Source organism: Triturus cristatus, chromosome 6, assembly GCF_964204655.1.
Source record: "Triturus cristatus chromosome 6, aTriCri1.1, whole genome shotgun sequence".
In the NCBI taxonomy this organism is placed as follows: Eukaryota; Metazoa; Chordata; class Amphibia; order Caudata; family Salamandridae; genus Triturus; species Triturus cristatus.
The window spans coordinates 604,635,405-604,658,582 of NC_140589.1; the positions used below are offsets into that span (position 1 = coordinate 604,635,405).

Genomic DNA, 23,178 nt, shown 5'->3' on the forward strand with positions numbered 1-23,178 from the left:
GCATTGCTAGACAAATTGGTGTATTTTCCCTAAAGTCTGTTTGTGTCCATGTTGGACATTATTGCAGGAAAGCACATGTTGCTCAGAATCCATACTGCTTAGACTTCATTGATTGGTGGTGGGGCTTCCCATCTATTTCACTGGTAGTATACTTTCAATCCTGCTCGGTACAAATCCCCTTACTCCATAATCACGTACAGTTGGATGAATACTGTGAATGAACTAGTCCAGAGTCCAATCCACCCCATGATTTTGACCAATTCTGACTGACCTGATGATACGTACAACATGTAGAGCCCGCAATAGCTAGTCAAAGGGTCAAGATGCACTTCCCCTGATAGAAGATAATGTACATTTTTCAACAAAGCTTGACTTTGGTAGGCTCATGCTTCACACCTGGGTCCCCAACGTTTGCTAAATAAAGGTCACCTTCAGTCAATGACAGGCTTGACCCAAGCACAGATTCCTGAACTCCTTGAAATTTCCACCAGAATGAGTATTAGGAGCTGAACTGCCCTGAGAGGAAAGGAGCAAACTAACATGTATACCGGAAGATTACATGAGAAGGAAACATACAGGGGAAGACATTCTGCTTTTCATATGGCCAGACCAGCATGCTGCAGGACAATGCTGGGCATACTTAGACCAAGCTGATGTTAAGAAATCGTGGTCAATCTGAGGAGGTGCTCTGCAATGGTTTAGAGGACCGTCAAGCAAGAACTGCAGGCTGCAAAGTTCAACATTCAAAGAATGTTAAACTTGTTTTTTTTCTTTGTCCACATTTTGCAGGCTTTACGTGCAGGTAGCATCAGGGCAGTCAGAACTGGTAAATATCAGATCGTTGATTGGACTCAGGACTAGTTCACTCACAGTGCTCAACCAACTGTATGGGAAAATAGAGTTGGGGGAGTTGCACTGAGCAGGGTTAAAAGTATGCTACCAATGAAAGAGATAGGAAACCCCACCACCAATCAGTGAAGTCTAAGCAATAAGTATTCTGAGCAACATGCATTCCTGCAGTAATGTCCACCATTGAAGACGCGTGGAATAAACGGGTGTGGCTGGGCCTCATAAAATGTTCTTTCCAAAATGGTAGTCTGTCAGAGGATTACGACAGGAGATTACCAAAACGAAGTCATAGCTTTCCTGTAATGGCATCGCCTGTTTTAATCCTACAACAAATTTGTTAACAATACTTTATCACATTCACTACCCACTTCCTACTATATTTGTCTCTGCTTTTTGGTCCTTTCAGCCATAGTAATTTTTGGACATTCTACATTATGTTCTGGATTGACGGTTCTCCTTGGCCTAGGGTCAGGGAGAGATGATCCATTGCTTCTCTGCATTAAGCTTCATATCCAACCAAGAGTTACAAGATTGAAAAAGAGGATTTGTTTTTACTGATGTCGTTTTCCTCCTATCCGGGACCATCTCAGGAAGATAGGCGACTCCTTTCACGTGAACTATTAAGTGTGGGATGGCACCCTGGCTAATGGCAGGGTTCGCTCTTTCGTAGACCTTCACAACATCTAATCCATGACACTGTCTCCAGACCTACATACAGACCAACTGACTTACTGATCTAAGGAAATGATACGGCAATAGACAAATAAGCCAAGGAGCCACAACATTCATGCAGTCCAGTTGGCCTAGATACAAAGTAACAAGGGATTGCCTAGTTGTGGATCTGCAAAGACATGTTTTTGCTTTATCTCTCTGGTGAGCCTGCACCACACACCATCCCATTTCTTTAGGCTGCATGTATCAGCCACCCTCCCTACATATATATTTCTGGTTTTTACTTTTCCAAAGATAAGACAGTTTCAAGTTGTAGTTGGATACATATAACTAGTGTTGGGGATTCTAATGGGAAGGTAATGACGAAGCCTTCCGATTCCATCACCTAGGGACCTCTGCCAATCGAAAATCATGACCATGACCTGCATTTTCTTTTAGGGATACAAGCCCCTCAAGTTGGATACTAATAAGAGATTTCACAGTGGGTGTTAATCCACTGCAACATCTGCCCCCATTCAAAAAACGAGATGACCAGCAGGGTCCTGGTCTCATTTCCGCCTGGACCGGGTCTTGACTGAATAAAGACTTCTAATAACTGGGAGCGACTAGGACCTTGAGACTCTTGGTACCTTACAAATCTTCATATACTTTGACTTGTGTGAGCATCTTGTTTATTGGGAGGTGGGTGTTTGACTGAAATTTTGGACCATTTGACTTGGAACTTAGCACCTAGGTCTACAGCCCACTATGTTTCACAGTTTGTAGCAGGAGAGCATTAAAAGAGAAGGCTACAGAATAATCGTCATTTGAATACATTGTATAGCGTTAACGGTCACCACTGTCCCATTACACGGGTTCTGAGATAGTCAAGAGCTTATGAACACTTCCTCATGCTCTGTGCTCCTGCCACAATAATAAGATACCAACGTATGCTTGTGCTTAGTGCGAAGACTACATTAGGTTGGTTAGTCTTTCCTCAGCACACAGGAAAGTACAACAAGCCATGCTGGACTCTGAATTGTAGGACTTCGCTTCAGATTCCAAGAAACTCTCATCTTATACCTACCTTTATCAGGTTTGTCCCACTCTTACTTATGTGACAAAAACTATGCTAAAAGCAGCAAAGACTAGTAAGTTATCAACAGATATTCAAACTTCTGTTCTCCACACGAGGGACCTCGAACCGCCTGGCCAGCTGCCTTCAGACTTCCTTGGCTGTTCATTCGGTGGATATTTTTCAGTCAGGTTTCTAGACCAAGACCAGTACAAAAATACTCTAGACCAAAACATAACTTACTTATTGAACAAGAGTGATCAAGTTACAGCCAATGTAAAGTCATACAGTCAAAACCAGTCCACAAGTATGGGAAACCAGATACTCTAGAGTGCCACATCCCTCACACACAGCCCAAAGAAGAAATAAGAAATAGATGTTGTACAACAGTATTACACCTATTGTTCCCAAAACACATCTTCTGATGTAGCCCACTGTTAATCTTCTGTCCTTCAACTTTTTAATACTCGGCTCAAAGATAAAGTGGTAACGGCAATTATAAGAGGAAATGGTGCCTTGGTATTATACTAATTAATATTCTTAATAAATAGGACATCACACAAGATTAGCAAGGGCTCTAGTATTATTTGGGCTCAGATGCTGTTGCATCATCTATCTGCCAGTCACCAAGAAAGACATTATTGAACTATGGTGGCTACAAAATCAAGTAGCAAGGCTCTGATTTAGTTCTTCAGTTGGGGCAGATGAGAGAATTCAAGTTACTCTGCATCACGGTCAAGGCATGGGAGGGCGGATTTCTGAAATAACTTCTGGCTTAATTTCTTTCCTCTAAGGAAAATCCCAATTTGAGAGCCAACAAGGCAATCCTAAGTATGCAATCCATATTCAATAGTATCAACAATGGGGAATGATCAATCCAAATGCTGGGGGCACTAATCAGGTCTGCTATCATTCAATACATTTCAACAGAAAGCTCAAAACCTATCTTTTCAAGGAGGTTTTTCTTCCTCCATCAACACACTGAGACATGTGGAACGCAGACTTACAATCATGACCCCAATTTAATGTTCATGGGACTTCCAATCTACCTGAACCCTGAATACTGTCTCATTTGCAAAGATGATAGGTCCTTGTTCTTGACTGCCTCTCCCTGCAGTGCCAAGACGTGACTTCCACCACAAGCCAGTGAGATTTGCACCACAAACCACTGTAATGATTCGGGCCTTTTGAAGCAGTATATATGTGAATCAGAGCGCACTACATGAGGAATAACGACTGATTAAGACTGTGGACTCATTTAATTCCCCTCCATCACCGCTTATGTAATAGTATCAAGTAGCTAGAAATTAATATCTACAAACTAAGTACCATGCAATGTATTGATTTATAAAATTGACCACTGCTGAACAATGTTCGACATCAATGAAATTGGGATGTAAATGGGTTTGTAAAGTAATGAATCAATATTTGGGACTCTTTACAAATTTTGAAACTACCCAGGCACCCCTGGGAACAGTTTTGAAAAAGCTGCATACATAGCTAAATTCAGATGAGGTCTACCACAGTTCTGGAAATGCTTCCAGGACTCTGAAGTTAATGGCTATTCAAATATACTACTTACATCCTACAGTCCTACTTGTCTATAGATGAAGCATGAGTTGAAAAAGATCTTTATCAGGAATCCTTGTTTATTTCTTTTTAAGGAATTGACCCACTCTAATATTGGCATGCTTCACCATTTGGTCTCATCCTAATACCAATAAATCAGGATGGGCTCAACTATGTTCCAGGAAGCACTTTAGGATATTACCTAACGGGGTCTAATTATTCAAAGATACACCACAATAGCAAGCTATGCAACAAACGGACAGTAAACACAACCGGTTTTGTTTACATTTTGGTTAAACTGCTAAAAATAGTTCACACAGAGCTTTGAATTTATTTTTGAAGAATGGAACGCAGTATGGGAAAGTTGTGCAATCATTAAAGGCTCAAAACACAACTTGTCACCATGATCTGTTTTCACTTCAATGTTACGTCTTCATCAGTCACTGAAAGAATCGAGTCATGGAAGCGAACACATGTGGAGACAGCAATTTATAATAGCAAATAGGACTGAAATTCTAGCTGCTCTTTAACCAATTACGGCAGTCAGGTTCTTTGCCGGCAGTCCAAGTCAGGGACCAATTTTCCAGCAAATCTGCTTAAGTGAGACCATTGTTCTAGCAGGGACATCAAAGAACTAGCTGTAGAACCTGGTACCGTTTAACATTGAGTTTATAGTGTCTCTTTGCTGCAGCAGATGGAACGCTAGAATATTCGGATTAAAAAAGTTAACATTAAGTAAGGGTCAAAATAATTTTAACATTAAACTAGCAAAGACAATATTAAAAAGATTTTGCGTCATATTCCTAACATAAACATAATTTCAACAAGTATAGCATGCTCAAATTGAGGGAGAACACTGATGCAGTTGCATTTAAAAATGGGTTAAAGTGCGTTAAAAAAATATGTTTTATCAGGTTGTGCCCAGAACGACAAACAACAGAATAGCAGGGAAATAATGATTGCAAATTCTTTGAAGCAGTAGTTCATGCATCCCCATAGCGGCGAGTGGCTTTAAAACAGGGCCTAACTTACTGTACAGCTCCAGGGAGAGGCGGCATAATGCCAGATGGGGGTGTTGGGGCAGACTGAGTATGAGGGGAAACAGATGAAGATGATGATCCCTGGCGTGACAACCCAGCCTGCTCTAGTGCGGTCAGTTCGATGCAGTGCTTGCAATCTTGATCAGAGCAAGAACAACTTATGTATACAGAAATGTAAAAAAAAATCCAAAAGGCAGCAATTGTAAGTGAAAAAAGACAGACAGACATTAGGCATGATTAGGCATTCTTCTTCAATCTACAGCCATTATTGTATGGAATTGGTACATTTGTGTTCTGCATATCTCCCGGTCATGCTGTCGATACTGCCTTTAGGACCCTTCAACGTGAAAAACAAACAAGTTATTTTATGCACTGCATGTTGTGTTTGTTTATTTTCCCTTCTTAACTTACTCTTGGGAAAATAATTTCGTAAAAAATAAATACATAAAAAATAAAAATAACACACAACAGAAATGTTCCTTCATTAACTGCTAACTTAATAACAATAGTGGGTATTGGCTACTATGATGAGGCTGACAATGATAAGATGCTAAATTGGATGCAGAGACTCCCCCTCACCTACCACTATAAGCGAACCTAAAACAATTGATTCAATCGACATATATGTACAATAATGTTCTTGTTTGTGGGGACACCAAGAATGAATTAGTCATTAAAAGTTAATAAATGCTTATAGGAATTTGAGAAATCGATGCCCCATAAATAGCTTCCTGGGGCCATTTTAAGATATCATTAGGGCTGCTTGTGTAACATGGAAGGGAGCAAAAGCGGTTTGTTTCTTTCATTTGTATTATACAAATAGCAAAAATAGCACTAGCTCAGTATGCTTTATTTTTAAAGGTGCATTCGTGGACTATGATTTATTTGATAAAGTGCATATTGCTCATTTTAAATTATGCAATAGCATGTCTTAGATGTGGTTTCAGAATCAATTTCTGCCATGTTTTTCCCACTGTGTATAAATCTTTCTGTAATATGGACTGGAGTAAAAACTGTTTACTTCATTCTGTACCACAGAAGCAGCAGAAATAGTACATATGTATTTACCAGTTTTTTCTGCAATATTGTGAAGTACCCACTGCTTTGAAAGTCTGGCATACAAAATATTATGCACCACATAGTCTTTCAATTTTGGTTTGGGAGAATTTACAAGCAAAGGGCTGAGAGGAACTTGGATAACACCAGAAAGTCGATGCTCACAGAATAGTTAGATATTTCTAGTGCATGATTTTATGCATCCAAACAAAACAATTTGTCCAGGGCAGGAATTCTTATTGCTGCAACTTCTCTCAAGTGTATTTGTGTTCTGTTTCGGGATATGTTAGGTCATAATGATTATACACTTATTTTTACAGCGGGTTGCAGTTCACAGTACACAGTTAAGCTTTTATTACAAGCATTGGCAAATCCAGAAGGTTTAACCTCGTTGACTAATTGGCACTACCAATGCTTTTTCCAAAAAATGAAGAAACTATAACTTGTGCCGTTTAGTAACTTTAGGTCACAAATTAGAGTTTCTTAACTTATGTATAACTATAGCTGCTGAATTTCTATGGTTTTGTGTGGGTAAAACGTCAACCTAACTATAAAGTCCTTGTAAGCTTTTTTTTTTCCAGTGAATTTCTATGGTGTTTTTAACATAAAGGGGCCGATTTCAATCTGGGTTGGAAAGCACACCGACCGAGCCGGATCCGGAGTGTTTTCCGACCGAGCCGGAGTCCTGCAGTCCGACCGAGCGAGTACGATGCGGCCGTATGCTGCCGGACTCGGTTCAGTCGGACTCCCATAGAAGTCAATGGGAGCCGGTCGTACGACGCGTACATGGGCTCCCATTGACTGAATGAGTACGTCCCAGACAAGTGCGCCTCCTGCAGTGGGTATGCATCGGTGCCTTCCGCACCGTACATGCCTGTGTTGGGGAGACCCATGGGTCTCCCCCTGGGTCCGAGTCGTAGGGCTGCAGGTGTCAGTTGGTCCAACGCGGACCCCCAAAGGCAACCACCCAGATGTTTTGCCAGCCGGAAACTTCGGCTCGCACAGGCTATCCGACGCGTGCATCATACTGGCCCGGTCGTAAATCGCATCCATTGCACGCCACTGTTAGCTTCCGACCGAGACATATGGAGCGGTTCGGACCCGGAAACGACTCGGTCGGTGAATTTCATGTAGCTCGTATCGTACTTGCTCGCTCGTACAGCTATTCGAGTCGGCTGGAAAACACGCGTACGGCTCGTAGTTTTTCCGGCCGGATCGCGTTCGGTGCCCTTCCGACCTGCATCGGAATCGTCCCCAAAGTAATATATAATTACTGTATGTTAATAGTTTGAGTTAGGTCAGACTTTCAATAGGAAGAGTGTTTTTTGTTTTGCTAATAACTTTGGGGCCATTTGATGATACTTCCCTAATATATATGCACACACACCCCTATGTTACTAATGCCTTAAAGGCACACCTACAAGCAGTTTTACGAATACATTAAACACGTCTATGTATTCATATATGTGTGTATCTAGACAAATACCTTATATACACATTGTATTTCTATTCAAACCTCAAACATTTATAGAAAAAAAATTCAAGTTTATCTTTTTGGTTTTAATTTTCATTTTTTATTATAGAATTCTTTTAGGTTTTCTAAGAAATAATATCCTATCTTATTAATATTATTTAAATACTCCTAATTAACTTTATAATTTAAACTAAAAACAACATTATTCACTTCATCTAGAAAGGCAGAGTTTCGGTTTTGAAAGGAATTAATTTGTGCAAAGTGAATTCCACATCATTTGATGGATCCTAAAGGCAGTATGTGGTTAAAACGTAAGTTAGTATGCTGTAACGCCTTCTCGTGTGCAGACCAACACCACTCAAGCAGCTTGCACTGAAATATTATCAACATGCTGGCTAAAGACTTACCGGAAATCATCCAAACTCAGGCTACTTCTGTAACAACAGGTATAAGGAATTACACCACAAGCCATGACATGCAGGTGCACAATGACACAAAATATTTTAGACTAGTACAAACGCATTCATACAATGCCAACATAAAAGCCACGTCTTCATGTGTAAAAATCTGAATGAGTAGCCACCGCGAGTGCCAGGAATAAATTAACTACAGATGTAATCAATACCTAGGACAAAGTAAAATTAAGAGAGCCCTGGTGGTAATTCCAGTGAGCAGAAAAGAGAACAAATTTTTTTTTACTGGCTCCAGTTGACAGCCTATAGGTATTTTGGGAGCTACAGAACTACAATGAAGAACGTTCTACTTGTTTCTAGGTAAGTCTTGCAGGTAACATTTGTTCCCCAATGGTGTTTATTGGTTGCAGCTGGTATTTTGTTTGCTACTAATAACTTATTTTGCTTACAGATCATTGTCCAAAAACCTATATGACACAATTGGATTTAGTAGGAACCACGGACAATTGGTAGAAATTCTACTCGACCAAAGAAGAGCATTTGCACTCCAGGAAGCAATAATAAATAACAGTTCATGAAGTAAACCATCTAGCTCGAGGCTATTTTATTGGGGTGGTGGGCAAAATTAGATGATATTCATTTGCCTGGCGCTAGCTACTTTTTAATAAATTGTTTCCTTTTTTATGCAATTGTCCAGCCATTGGGAAAGTGAGAAGCCCATACTACAAAGATGGGGTGAAAGGATATCTGTATTGCCGGATGTTAAGGTCACTCACTGTCAGGTGGCACAGGCTGCCCTTAAAGCAATGTCAGGGGGTGATGGCCATGTGCTACAAAGGGAAAAGGTCTCTGATTAGAATCTCTATACATAATCGCCTATGGATAGCAGCACATTTGGAGGAAACCGAACCATATCTAAAGAGGGTACTTGACACTTTCCACAATCAGCTCAAATTCAGGTTAGGAATTATAAATTTAGTGGTAGAAATGTGTGCATATCATAGCCATAAACCAGCATTTTGCTGATCAAAATCTGGGCACAGTATCAAGCAGGTGAAGGTGGGCTCCTGAGCCAGACTGGCATGAAGGAGGCAGGAACCCTATCCACTTTAATGGAGTCCACAGATTAATCTTAGGGACATCACATCTCACCACCTTCACTGGACAAAAAGGCAGAAGAGGTAGCTTACCTGTTCAGTCTTGAATTTCGTGTTGGAGATTCAGCTCCTCTCAACAGTTGTCTAAAATACTGAAACACAAAAAAAAGTTACGTTCTATCACTAGAATGTGCTTGATAATTCTCATTAGACGGATGTGTCTAAATTGCATAATGAATACTGACACTCCTGTATTAACAATGGCTTTGTTTCAAGAGTATAAAAGAGCAATATTGTGAGGGGCACCCCAGAATGCTCAACTTTTAGCAACTGGGGGAGAATTACATGTCAACAGTTTGTGTATGCAGGAACAGAACCTCACCAGACACAAAATATGGGCTCCCGGACAAGTGCACTATCGCAATGTTCAGTGCTTGTGACTTTGAGAGGATACCCCTGGAGGAGAACTAGGATTACAGGTGAGTAACTTATCCTTATGGGTTCCGGAGTAGTGTGCTACTCACCAAAAAAGCGTTTTAACACCCCATCAGGGGTAACAAGCGCTATCTAAATGCAAACCTTTTTCCCCCTTTATCCCTCCGATATCCTTCTGACTCTAAATGACTGACTAACCTATTCATCACTCAAATTACTTTCATATTTCACTATACTAATCCAACACTAATCCTTTATGGGTTCCGGAGTAGCATGGTAATCGCCGAAAAAACGATTTGACGCCGCCTAAGGAGTAGTAAGCGCTATATAAATGCAATTACAATTCAATACAGTGTATGTCGACATAATGGGGTGCTCCCCACACTGTCAGAGACCTAGAAGTTAAGTGCAAATGTGTGAGGATATGTTGCTGCTTGCCCCACTTTTGGGGGTGGTAGGCGAGGAGGGAGGCGGGAGGGCATCAATGCCCCAGCAAAAGATAGAATTTACTTGTCGGTCTTCCAAGTTATCCTGTGCAGCAATAGCAGTTCGCAACCAAACAACCTCTTAGTTATTCGTCACTTATTCAACAGAGCTATCTGTAAAATAAAGTCATGGTTAATGCCCTAATGAAAGGACTGATGCATAAACATCTTCTGTTTGAGCCAATGATTGTCTCACTTATAGCAGAAATACAGGTGGGCTTAATAAACCTTGAAAAATGATTTTTCCACTTCAAACCTTACGAAACAATACCACAAATCACCCTCCACAGCCAAAACAAAACAAATCTCCATAAAATCTATGATGCAAAATTACTTTGTCCTTAAGTAGTCCAAATTGATTCCGCCACTGTGATGCATATCAACCAAAGAACTGCAAGTATACACCAAAAAATTGTTTCATTTTTCTTAAAATAAAATTACCAAAATCAGCAATGATGCACAACAGCCTTTGTTACCCAGTCAATCTTACAGGGTCAATCCTGACTGGCCAATCGTCAATCCCAAAAGTCATACTCTTGCATGTCCTCTGCCACGACTACAATCCAAAGTTTTCCGTCTTTAAATAGGTCTTAACAACAAACACTCTAAAATTGCCCACGAACAAGATGCTCATCTCGTGGCACTGCTCGCTAAAAGCACAGCTTAAATTCCTATACATCCCAATGCGCTGACCTTTTGTCTTCTGAAAGTAGACCAACTCCCAGACTTTTAGCTCCCATGGTTTGCCTCCTTTCTTCAATACCTCAAATGAAGTTCTTCACATTCTGTCTATTGCCAGGTCCTATGTGAAATGCCCTTAGGGTCGCTTTTCCATTTTCCTCTTTTATATCTTCTGAATTCTACAACACATCATCAGCAATAAATGCCACCTACACCATTCATACTAAGTTAAATACTGAACTCTACCTCCACATCACCAACCAACACAATCAGCAATTAAGCCCTGGACATTTTCCAATCTCTAGCAAAGGTTGGATGCTCACAAACTTCAAACAAATTACCAGCCCCAAAATGAATAGATTTTGAACATTTAGCAAAACAGTGGCTCTTACACCAACTTCATTCCACCCCACCAGGGAGTGGCTATTATGCAAGGTCTTAAAGCCAAAATTTCAAGGCATTGGGTAAAGTGTGTGAGGTTAGGAGACATGCTCTAAACATGGTGCCATGAACAACTCACAAGTTTACACACGAGGTACTGCAGAAAGTCTGGAAATAGACACAGTTGCACATGCTAAAACCTAACTATCTTTTTTATGAGTGATATGGTTCATATTACTTGTGTGTGTGGGAAAAGCTAGGTTTTTAATGCTCTCTGGATTTCAAGGTGGCTAGGAAGGAGTCTTATTCTAGTAGGAGCGGTGTTCTGTATGTTAGAGTAGACATTTTAACTGAGAAGGGAGTTTGCCGCTGTGCACCACCCTTTGATTTTTGTTGCCAATTTCAAGAATAAACAGTGCGTTGCTGATGTAAAGTGACCCCTTTTTGGGAGGTCACCCATAATTCTTAATTTCTTTTTGGGCTCATATGCTAGTAATTTTGAACTCTAACACTGGTACACTTCTAACCAGTGCCTAGTGAATGTGCCCTGCATCTAAAACAAAGTCGAAATTGTCTTAAAATCCCATTTGGCATATTTAATTTTACTATAAGGCCATTGTGCATGGTGAAAACCCATACCTATGGCATGTAAAATTAAATGTCACATGAACTGAAGAACCATATTGTGCCATCCACTTTATGACTCTTAAAACATGACACAGGCATCCGTCGAGGCCTAGTCCCTTGCAGCCAGCAAACTCTTATCTTTGCAGACAGACCTGTAAAAATAAGCTGTTTTTACAAGTCTAAACACTGCTATTAAGTTGAAAAATAAGCTGCTCCTAAAATTACCTTATTGCCCATAAGGTAGGGTGTACACTGCCTAAAGGTGGTACATGCCTATATTAATGTTACCATTTATTTACAGTAAATAAATCATCAAAGGCCAGTTTAGCTGTATGCTTAAGAAATACTGGTAAAGCAGATTAAATGTGTTTTATCCAGTAGAAACAGCCACAGAAAAAGTTCTAGAACTTTTCCTGTTTTTAAGAGCTCAAATTATTGGTAAAGGCAGATTTTTTTCAAACTAGTTAGGAAATAAAGCTTTCAGAAATGTTATATTCACTTGCCTGAGCCACTCTATTTTACTTAGCCTTAATCTGCAGCTGCTGTCCTGTCTGTAATGAAACGTGAATTTATTTCAAGGAGCTACACAAACGACCACTTTAATTGACGTGCCAACCTGAATGTTCAGGGATGACCCATCTGAGCTCAGCAGAATATTCAGGGTGTGGGCTGCTGCAAACTCCGGTCTATCTCGTCCGGTTACTGAAGTACTTAGGTTTGTCTCACTAGACATTTGTCTTATTTAATGTTGTGAGTTCCAGGCCAGCTTCATACGGATAGTGCAAATGTATGAGGTAAATGACGTGTTTCGACATAAGTGGAAAACCTTTTTAAAAAAAAACAAGCATGTGTCCAATAAGATGTAATGATAAACTCTGATTACTACTAAATTAGCAGAGTGGTGGGACAGGATGAAAGCCAAACCATTTCTTTGAGAGTGTATGAAAATAATCTGGCTGTCATCCTCCCTGGAGCAAAGTGGGTTCCACCTATACCCCTTAAGACTCTTCTCAGGAATTACAGAAAAGAAGAGATACAGATTAACAGCACTCTTTCCTGTCACTGGTCTGGACAGACAGAATATGTGCCAACACATAATGCTATGTACTTGTATACAAGAAGTACAGTAATACAATGGCTGGAATATGCAAGAACCATCATCGAAGTCACAATGTCAAAAGAGTTCCTTCACCTGATCATGATGCAAGTGAAGAGAAAATTCTGCTAAGACAGTTAATCTTTCTCAGAATCCATGCTTGAGGTTTCAGAAAACCTATCTATGCCATTCCCCTTATGACAGGAGACTAGATTGAGCACCACAGGAATGGTAAAAAACCGTGTGATTACGATTGTGCTTTTGGATAATGGGATGGGCGAAGCGGTCCCCTCCTCCACAAAGCTACAGAAATCCTTGGGGACTTACAGCATATATGTGACATGGAATGGGGAATCTCTGGGAATTCAGTGAGCTCCAGGGATAAGACAGGGTGCAACTGTCAGCCCTAAAGTGCTGGGACCTGCAGCCATGCTTTCAGTCGGCCAGGAAAAGTACACATCTGGCAGACATTACTGCCAGCAAATTCTACTTAGCATGTAAGGCCAGCCATTTGCAGAGAGGACACATCCCCATCTAACTGACACTAAGCCTACCTCTCCTGCTGCATTGTAACTGTCCGCTGGGTGGCAAGTGGCATTACCGTGGCATGGAGAGTTAATGACTCTTTCCAAGGATAAAATCACGTTTTTTGTGCTGTATTTAATGGCTTGGAAGCATACTACTTTTATAAATAGAAGTAATCGCATTGGGAGCCTTTAGTGCTGTAAGCTATGCAATTTTTTAGACAATAATTTAAGCAAAAATGTCTGTAAATGATCTGGATTGGAATAAATGGATTAGTGGTTGGCACGAATATATCCATAATGTGCTGCTAATTTCAAGGTAATTCTACTACTGGTAATATTACTACTGAAAATTAAACGCAATACCACTTAATTCATTTTAACCATACACAATGTTGCGTTTTTGTTAGGGAGGATATGTCACAATCTGTTACCTTGCAGTGAATATTCAGCAGGCCTAAAAATGTAGCATTCATCCCTATGGATGCAAGATAGCTAAAAAAGCACCAGCATGAAGCATTCTGGATTCACAGCATAGGCTGTGCAACAAATTAGGTTATGGACGACTCTGAATCAGCTTCAACTGCCTTCTTTAACTCGTTATTTGCGGGCTTTGTTTAAGTGCTGCCTTCGGAATTGTTTTTATTTGTGACTGTTTACTTTTTGTTTAATCCAGCCGTACTCTGCAGTACGTTGATATAGTGCTCATGCTACTATCCCGTAATATTGGACATATTTTATTGTACTACGTATAGAAGTCTTGGCGGGTTTTATTCATTTGCGGATCTCACGTATTTTACATTACAGTGCCAGTTGTGGGTGGAATTGCAAATGTAGTATCACTTTCTACTGTAAAAGAGAGAGGGAAGGAACTGTTTCTACACACTACAGCGGAGAGTAGGGGAGACCGTAAATGCAAAAATCGACAAAACGCTATCTTATTACTTTTAAACATGTCGCAATTTAAAGTGAATTGAACCATTTAACATCATCTTATATGTTGAATACTCTAATAAACACTGGCAATAAAACCCGGTTCATGTGAAAACTAAATTAGTAAACAATTTCTTTGTATATGTAATGTTTTAGTAAGTTACATAAGCTGAATATTTTGTCTCTTCCAGACGAGTACAATTAGATAAAACCGCATACCCAATTTTTGTTCTTCTTTTTTGTACATCTTTTTAGTTTTTGACATCATTACAAATTAACAAAAAACAACAACAAATGAGTCGACATTTTGAGCATTTACCCATACAAACCTGTCTAGTACAAGTTCCACAATTTAAACCTTAGTTTCAGTGACTACTAATTTTCACTTTGTATTTACTACTTTTGAATGTGCGAGATGAAGGTTCGTGGACGCTCCCTTGGGTCATGTGTTGTTTACGCTTATTGTTTTGTGTCGTGGGTGTTTATTTCTGCTATCAGGTTTACATTAGGACTATTGTTTGGTAGATTTAAGTAAGTCAGCTTAAGTGTGTTTGTTGGGACCAATAAACCCTAGCTTCTTTCTAATCAACACTGAAAACATTGAGCAGGATGTATTCTGCAGTGCAAGAAAGAAGGCGCTAGCTACCCTCAACCTAGGATATTATTTGACAGGATTTGGGAAGCATCTTAAGCTAAACATGAGGCATTATGTTAAAGGACAGTGCCAAAAGGGGTTGAAGGGGGTGGATGGGAGGCAACTACTCATCCTACATCAATATCATTATTGTAGACAACCACAGGGTGTCTTTCATTGGCTACCACTGTTCTGTATCTTATGGGACAGGTAGGACACAGAATTCACAAATGGAGACACTGCTGCAGGGCATGTGATGTCAAATAAGAAAGATACAATAAATGTCAATGGGAAAATATTTTAGGCACTTCTTACCAACATACTTGTTTATAATTTTCTCTCCAAAAGAAGCAGTGCACTGTTTTTCTAAACAAGTGCTTGTAGAAGTATTTGCTGTTTCCCATGCCTCATAAATTTCGGTTTTAAGACAACGCTCTTTCCTTTTATATACCTCATCCCTTCCTCAGTCACTACCACTATTTACCTCATCACTGTGACAGAACATGGGCGTGAAGACATTCTCCAAGAGAGAAAGAACGTGCTCATAGGCTTCAAAGAGGCACGGCATGGTCTGGAGCTTCACAACCTCGCTATAATGTCCATCTGAAACTGTAGGGGGATAAAGGATGTTACATTCTATTATTGGACACATTGAGGTTTAACTCAAAACTGCAAAAGCTGTGCTGCCTCTCGTGCTAAGATCTGAAAATACAGACCTGATGTTGCACAACTGCCTAATACTGCACAGAAAGCATAATAGAACTATAATCCCCATTTCAAACATACATTTATTTCACTCCAGCAACAATATGCAATTTGTGCATGTACTATGTACACTTTCAACAGATTCATCTGTAATGGAGGAGACGAGGCATCAAATTACTCCTTTTGCAACATTAGGAGTTGCAAAATGAAGGAAAATCAAGACAAGCATTTGTAAAGGCAAAACGCCTGGTCTTTCTTTTATAATCGACAGCAAAGAGTTTCTCACACACATGGCTAGAACATCCTTCCTCCAACACACCTAATGCACTTACCCAAACAAGAATATATTGGCAGTAATTGAAGTAGTGGTGGAGTTAGCTGCGGTTGTAGTGATAATGATAGTATTGCCGATAATATTGGTGATGGTACTATTGGTAATGCTGGTGGTAGCAATAGGGATGGTGGTGATTGTGGTACTGGAATGGTTACAGTGGTGGTGGCAGTGGTGCTGATGTGGTAGTGGGGATGGTGATAGTGGTGATCATGGTAATATGAGTGGAGATTATGGTAGTCTTGGGGGTGGCATTAATGATGATGGTTGCAAAGTGTAAGTAGTTATGACAGTGATGATATTGGAAGTGGTGCTAGTAGTGGTTATGGTGTTGGATATGGTGAGGAGAGTGCTGATGGTGGTGGCAGTAGTCACAGCCGTGTATGCAACAAATGTCTGACACTCCTCCTTGATACGCCTGGGGCTGCTCGACCACAGTGCTACACAACAAGCACCATGGGATTATTAAAGAAAGCCCTATCCGAAGCAAACCCAATTGAATTGCTATGTGAACCCAGTCTCCTCTGCGGTGTCTGGGGCTTGTCATTCCTGCTTCAGGAGTATCGGCAAAATACTTCCATGCCTGCTAAAACAACCTACCCCCCTCCCATGTTGTACAAATGGACAGCGCAGGGCTTCCAAAATGAAACTCAGAAGTCTCCATTACTCTTCTTCACTTATACTTACAATGCATGTCCCGCACTGGCCAAATACACAAACACGTACCACATACACTTAGGATGTTAGCACCGGCTACCTTTCGTATCTACGGTTCCTCTGCTGAGCCATAGGAACACCCAAGAGTAGGAGTAGGTAACAAAACGAGGTAAAAAAAACCTTGTGTGCACTGGTGAGATACTCTTAGCCAGTACCAAATAACACATTTTTTTGTGAGTGACTGAAATAACATTTAATACAGGATAATGAACGAAGATCATTAAATGAGACTTTCTTTTTTCTGTGCCACCTCCCCAATACAGCATACAGACCCTGTGCCAAGTTTGTGATATTCTAGTCTATGTTTAAAAGGGCTGCTATGGGCTTGAAAAACTACCAGTCTGTCTTCAGTTGTAATTACACAGTAGTTCTCAGGTGACAAGCAACACAAAAATGTGTTTAAAAGTGATTGTAAAAATGTACTTCCGCGTTCGTGAGCAAGCCTGCAGGGCAGGCGAAACGCGTCCAATGGGAGCCGGTGAATACACCATTTTTTGCATCCATACACGACATCGTCATCCTTGTTGTTACAAGGTGAATGGAGAATAAATAAGTAAAAATATATATATATATATATATTTTTTTATTTATTTATATTTATATTCTTTCAACCGCTTACTTTCTTAGATAGCTTTCCATCTCTGATGGCCTTCTTATACTATATTCCTAAAACCCTGCATGAAAAATTTACCTTGAATTACTTCCGATTAACTCCTCTTTTCTTTCTTCCAAGTGACCTTCTCCTTACCTTCCATCCTCTTGATTTCTTCTAAAGAATACCCTCTTCTCGCGCTCATGCCGGTCTGTCAATCTCTTATTGTAATTCTTTAAATGGTTCACACTTCATTTCATAAATTGCAACCACACGTTCTTTAGAACTCAAGCCCTACAACTTAGCAATATCTAACTTCAGCCAGCTTATCTGCTTATCTCACCTATCATTTGTCTGAAACCATACCACACCCACGAACAATCAAACGTAACTGGCATTAATTTCAATCTACCACAAAGAAACTGTAGAAAAGGCAAATAATGTTTTTTCCCCTTGAGAACACATGACTATTCCCAATAACCAGCATGCTACTTGTTGTAAAGCACTTCCACGCCTGGTCAGGGGTAATAAGTGTTATATACATGCAATTACAAGTAGATACCAGAATAGCTAAATCTAGGCACAAGGACCCCCAAAAATACAATTCTGCCTAAAATATTCAGACACATGCAATGAATAGGCCAAAAGCTATTAAGCAGAAGAGCAAAAGCCGCGACATCCTAGTGCTATAAAGTCAGCATTCAGAGGAGTCCGACCTGCATCCTATTCCCCCACCACCTTCAGCTCAGCAACACATTGGCACCAAATGGCTCAAAACACTTGCCTAATGTTGTATGCATATGTCCCCTAACTGGAATGCATTTTATATACCACTGACTTAGCCTGTGTAATTCCTCAGTTCTACCTACTCTTGTCTCAAACTGTATATGCCAGTGCTTGTACTGGACTGGAACAGTCTTGTGCTCGTATACACGACCAAATGTATGCTCAAATTTAAGTGTGCTTTGACTGCTAAAGCGCAATGCTTATTTACTTTTTAAAAAAATATATTTTGATTTCTACCCTTTTAAAGACAATTTAATAAAATGACGTGCTAGATGTCATTTTATTCTGTTCCCAAAAAGTGGTTGCAAATAGTTACTAGTCTTTATGCACCAAAAAGTGTATTTTGCGAACCGATGTATGATTTGATTTGATTAGTAAATTTGTAAAGCGCACGAATGCCCAGGGGTGTCTTGGCGCTGGAATCAATAGAGTAGGATGATTGCTGATATGGTAAATAAGCTGAATTAACAAGCAAACAGCCAGGTTTTCAAGGCTTGTCTAAAAGACATAAGCGAAGTGCTGCTTTTTATCGTGATAGGGAGAAGATTCCAGGTTTTAACTGTCCGAAACAGAAAACTTCTTCCCCCACACCAAACCTGCTTGAACTTAGGTACTTGTAAAAGTTTTGTGTGGGCTGATCTAAGGCTTCTTGCCGGCATATACCATTTCAAGTACATTCTCGGAAACTGAGGACCAATGCCATGAAGAGCCTTAAAGGCCAGACAAAGTGATTTAAATATGATCCTTTTATCCACCGACAGCCAGTGGAGGGCTTTCAATCTGTGGGAGACTGGCTCAAACCACGAAATATCCCATACCAGTCTGGCTGCTGCATTCTGCAGACACTGCAGTTTTAAGAAGTGCTGGGCTTGGATCCCCACATCTAGAGCATTTCCGTAATCCAATCTGGATAGGGCCAATGCTGTAACTATTGTTTTTAATGTGTCAGGGGGAATAAATGGGAGAATTCTTCTGATCATTTTTAAAATGTACCAGATGGTGAGGAGAGTTTATTAATCTGAGTGTTAAAAGCCAGATTGTCATCAAATATGAATACCAGATTTTTAACCGTGGATACTGGGTTTAGGCAATCGCCCAGACTGGCAGGCCACCATCTAGGTGACCAGAAGGCTGCATCTGAACCTAACAGCATGAGTTGATTAACCTGCGTCATACACTCAATAAAGCTGTCGGTTGTTTCCTCCACGTTGCTTACGACCGACACCACTAACTGGGTGTCGTCGGCATAAGAGACAGCTGTAAACCCAAACTGCCTAATGATCGAGGCCAAAGGAGCCACATATATATTAAAAAGTGTGGGGCTCAAAGGGGAGCCTTTATGTACCCCACAAGCCAACTTAAAAGACTTGGAGGCAAAAGCTCCCAGTTTGACCGAAAAAGTTCTATCCGCTAGGTATGAAGATAGTAAAGTGAGGGCAGAGTCTTGGATCCCCAGTTCGGCTAGATGGTTGGAAAGTATTTTGTGGTTCACGGTGTCGAAACTAGGGGTGGGCGGAATTTGAGTAGTCGTGCTATGCAAAGCTCCGTGAAACGGTAAAAAATCTCCGCAAGCACGCAGAGTTCCGCGAACACGCGGAATTGTTTCGCCCGTTCGCAATGCTGTTTTCTTGTTCTCGAACGCTGTGTGCATGCTCGGGGGGGGGGGGGAAAATATCTCGCGACTATGCATTTTGAAAGCGCGAACAAGCAAAACATTCCGCGAAGCCGCGGATCGCGGAATTTTTGGCAATTCCGCTTTCTCCGCTTATCGCAAAATTACCCAAATTCAGCAAATTCCGTGAGGGGAACGGAATTTACCGCCCAGGCCTAGTCGAAAGCCACCGATAAATCCAATAAAATCAAGGTGGCCTTCCCTCCTGCATCTAGTATAATCCTAAAACCTTCTGCCGCCATGACCAGAGCTGTCTCTGTTCCATGCCCCTCCCTGAACCCATATTGTGATTGGTCCAAAAGGTTCCTAGAAGAGATAAATGCCGTGAGCTGTTTGCTAAGCAGTTTCTCTAATACTTTAGCTGGAAAAGGAATTCTGGCTATTGGACGATAACTACTAGGTTCCTTAGGGTCCAACTTTTTTTTAGAAGGGGGAGGACTGAGGCTATTTTCCAATCATCTGGAAAGAGGCCAGACTGAATTATCTCCTTAAACACTAGACTTAGTTGTTCACTTAGCATTTCTGGAAACAAATGCATAACTTTAGGTGGACACAGGTCCATTGAGGCCCCGGACCTAGTTGTCTTCACCACCTGGATGATCTGTTCTACTGAGGGGGGAGAGAACCAGAAGCCTTTGTTGGAAGTGGAGATATCCAAACCTGGCTTAGTGAGCTTGGCTGTAGAGTGAGCGTTTGCCTTCACCTTAAAAGATTTGTACACTGATATAACTTTATCTACAAAGAACTTTCCCAGGGTGTTGCAAAGATCAACACTACTATCCATCTGGGTTCTAACAGGAAGATTAGCTAATTTTTTAACTGTAGCGAAGAGATCCCTGCAGGAGTTCTTAGCCTCACTAATTTTAGTTGTGAAATAGTTTCTTTTTTCCTCTATAACCAATTTTTTGTAGTCTGCCAACGTGCATGCATATTCAGTTTTCCTGCCCTGATCATAGTTTGCTCTCCATTTCCTTTCTGCCCTTCTGCACACTTGTTTTTGTGCTCTGAGTTTATCCGTGAATCATGGTTCTGATGTTTTTTTCCTCCTGGTGATAAAACTTTTTGTAGGGGCTACAACATCGGCTGCTGATTTAATCCAAGAGGATAATCTATCGACAGCTAAATTGGGCTCTGCCACAAGATCTGATTTCGTCCTGAACAGTAAATGCTGTAGTGAGAGAGAACTAATATTGGCCTAGTCTTGGTGGGTGACTAGCATAGGAGTATTTGTGTGAATTGGCTGCAACTGGTCCGCACTCACAGTAAACATGATTGCTTTGTGGTCTGACAAAGGTACGGGAATAACTTCAACAATTTTGAGAGTGGAATTAGAAGAGAAAATCCCATCTAGGGTGTGACCGGCAACGTGTGTATTGTGTTTAACGGTCTGTTCCAGTGAAAAGCTGGCCATTGCATCCACCAGTAAGGCAGTATTATGGTCTGCTGATTTTTCTCAATGATAACTAAAATCTCCTCATATTGTATAGTCGAATCCATCCCAACTGGATTCTAAAAAAGGGCTTAAGATATTCAGCAGAGGGGTCCGTGCCCTCGGAGGTCTGTAAGGCAAAAGACCTTTTAACGTATAACTGTTCGTAAGTGAAATCTGAAAGGATAACATTTCACAATCATGGGAGCTTCCAACTGCAGAACCCCTTGCTTGCAGCTCTTCTCTGAAAATAATTGCTAGGCCACCCCCCCCCCCCCCCCCCGCTTAAATGCTCTACCAGCCCTTTTAACGGAATAGCCTGCCGGTAGTGCCAGAGCTATTTCAGAGTCTGAGGCACCATCTGCCTAGGTCTCCGTAATGAATGCCAGATCAACTTTATGTGACTCAGTCATTTCGGCAACCTCCGTATTATGTTTCAATAGTGAGCGTGAATTAATTAACACCGCTTGGAAGTCTTTTCTGGTGTTCTTATGTAAAGGTTTTTGCTGCGGTTTTAGCGCGTTAATTTTCGTGAGACTGAACGGCATCTTGCAATGCTCACACTGCTCTGGCTCTTTCTGCAGATCCAAAAGAGGGCAGCAGGGGTTTATTTTAAGCTTTAATAAATCATTTCTAGTATAAGTAATTTGTGCAGGGGTTATGGCGCTGGGCGTGGGCCAGTCGCAGACGGGCTTGCCTTTGGTGCGCCCGCTGCGAGCGTCTGCTCTGGCATCAGGTTATGTAGGGTGTGCAGTGGGAAAACTAGCCCGCTCACCACCCGGAAATGCCTGTATCACCGGAAGTGAGAAAAGAAAGGTAATAGCCCAGAGAACGCCCTCCGTTCAATCGGCACTTGCCGTGATGGAACAGGGCGCAGGTGGAAAGGCGGAAGATCCACCAGAAGAAGGTGCAAAGGTGCAGTACACTTTAAAAGTAAATTTTAAAAACCGAATGAGCACATCGGTACACAATTAAAAACAATATGTGATTAAATATCAGCTCAAATTGTTCAGAATAGAATGGTATAGCAGCAATACAATCTTTTTCTAGAAAGCAGCGAGTAAGAGACAGCGCCACGGCAATCCTACCGCAACAGACTAATAGTTCAGTTTGCAAAATAAGGATTTGCAGTTATTCATAATGTAACCTACCTAATTAATATTTATTAGGTAGGTCACAAACTGCAACTCACTCCAATTGACCACAAGGGTGGGCTGCAACGGTTAACAGACCATCAAGCCTATCATTTCCTTTAGACAGAGAAAACCTTTTTTTTTTTTTTAAAGCAGCCCAATTTCCTCAAATGAAATGGGTTTCATAAGAAAAAAGTTTAATTGAGAGTTGCCAGTGGTCTTCTGGACCACTGCCTATGAAACATTTAACATAATTCAAAAAGTAGAAAGGTTTATAGGGGGCACCTTCGTCTCTGCGAGTATGTTACCAACCCAAGCTGAGTTTGTAACTTTTCAATGGTTTATGACCGGAATCCCAGGCGCAAACTATTAATACAATTGATACCTATTCAATATTTGGAAGGGGCGTCCAAAGCATGCCCTTTGCAAATACCAAATCAGTATCCAGCTGCAAATCTATCTTAAGCATCAATACAACTTTACAAACTGCTGAAATGGGTTTCGTACTTGGCCACAATTTTTGGCAGTCCAAACTTCAAAGTGTTTGCGACTACAAAACGTTTCATACATCTGGCCCACAGTTCTGACTACATTTATGACTTTTTGGGGAAGAGTGTGTGCAATATTGCTGTGTTAAAAAAATGACAGTGCATTAGCTAAAGTGACTTTATGGTAAAAGACACAAAAGACAAGTTCTGAAATACACATTTTGAAATGCAAATCAAGTGTACGTTTTGCAACTATAAGATGGAACTGGTGCATTCAACATCTGTTATAACAAGGAATAGCCCTT

The 23,178-nt window shown here is 40.8% G+C and overlaps 1 protein-coding gene across 5 annotated transcripts in view; it reads right to left on the bottom strand.

The window, feature by feature from the left end:
- SNX14 (sorting nexin 14) overlaps positions 1–23,178 on the bottom strand; it is a 609,680-nt gene that overhangs the window by 349,542 nt on the left and 236,960 nt on the right. For 2 of the 5 annotated variants that reach the window (XM_085611047.1, XM_085611045.1), the window contains exons 14-16: positions 15,505–15,629; positions 9,318–9,376; positions 8,122–8,148 (exon numbers count right to left, since the gene is read on the bottom strand). In XM_085611047.1, the coding sequence (XP_085467173.1) occupies positions 8,122–8,148; positions 9,318–9,376; positions 15,505–15,629 (211 nt within the window). The remainder of the gene's footprint in view (positions 1–8,121; positions 8,149–9,317; positions 9,377–15,504; positions 15,630–23,178) is intronic. The other 3 variants (XM_085611049.1, XM_085611048.1, XM_085611046.1) reach the window with 2 other exon arrangements.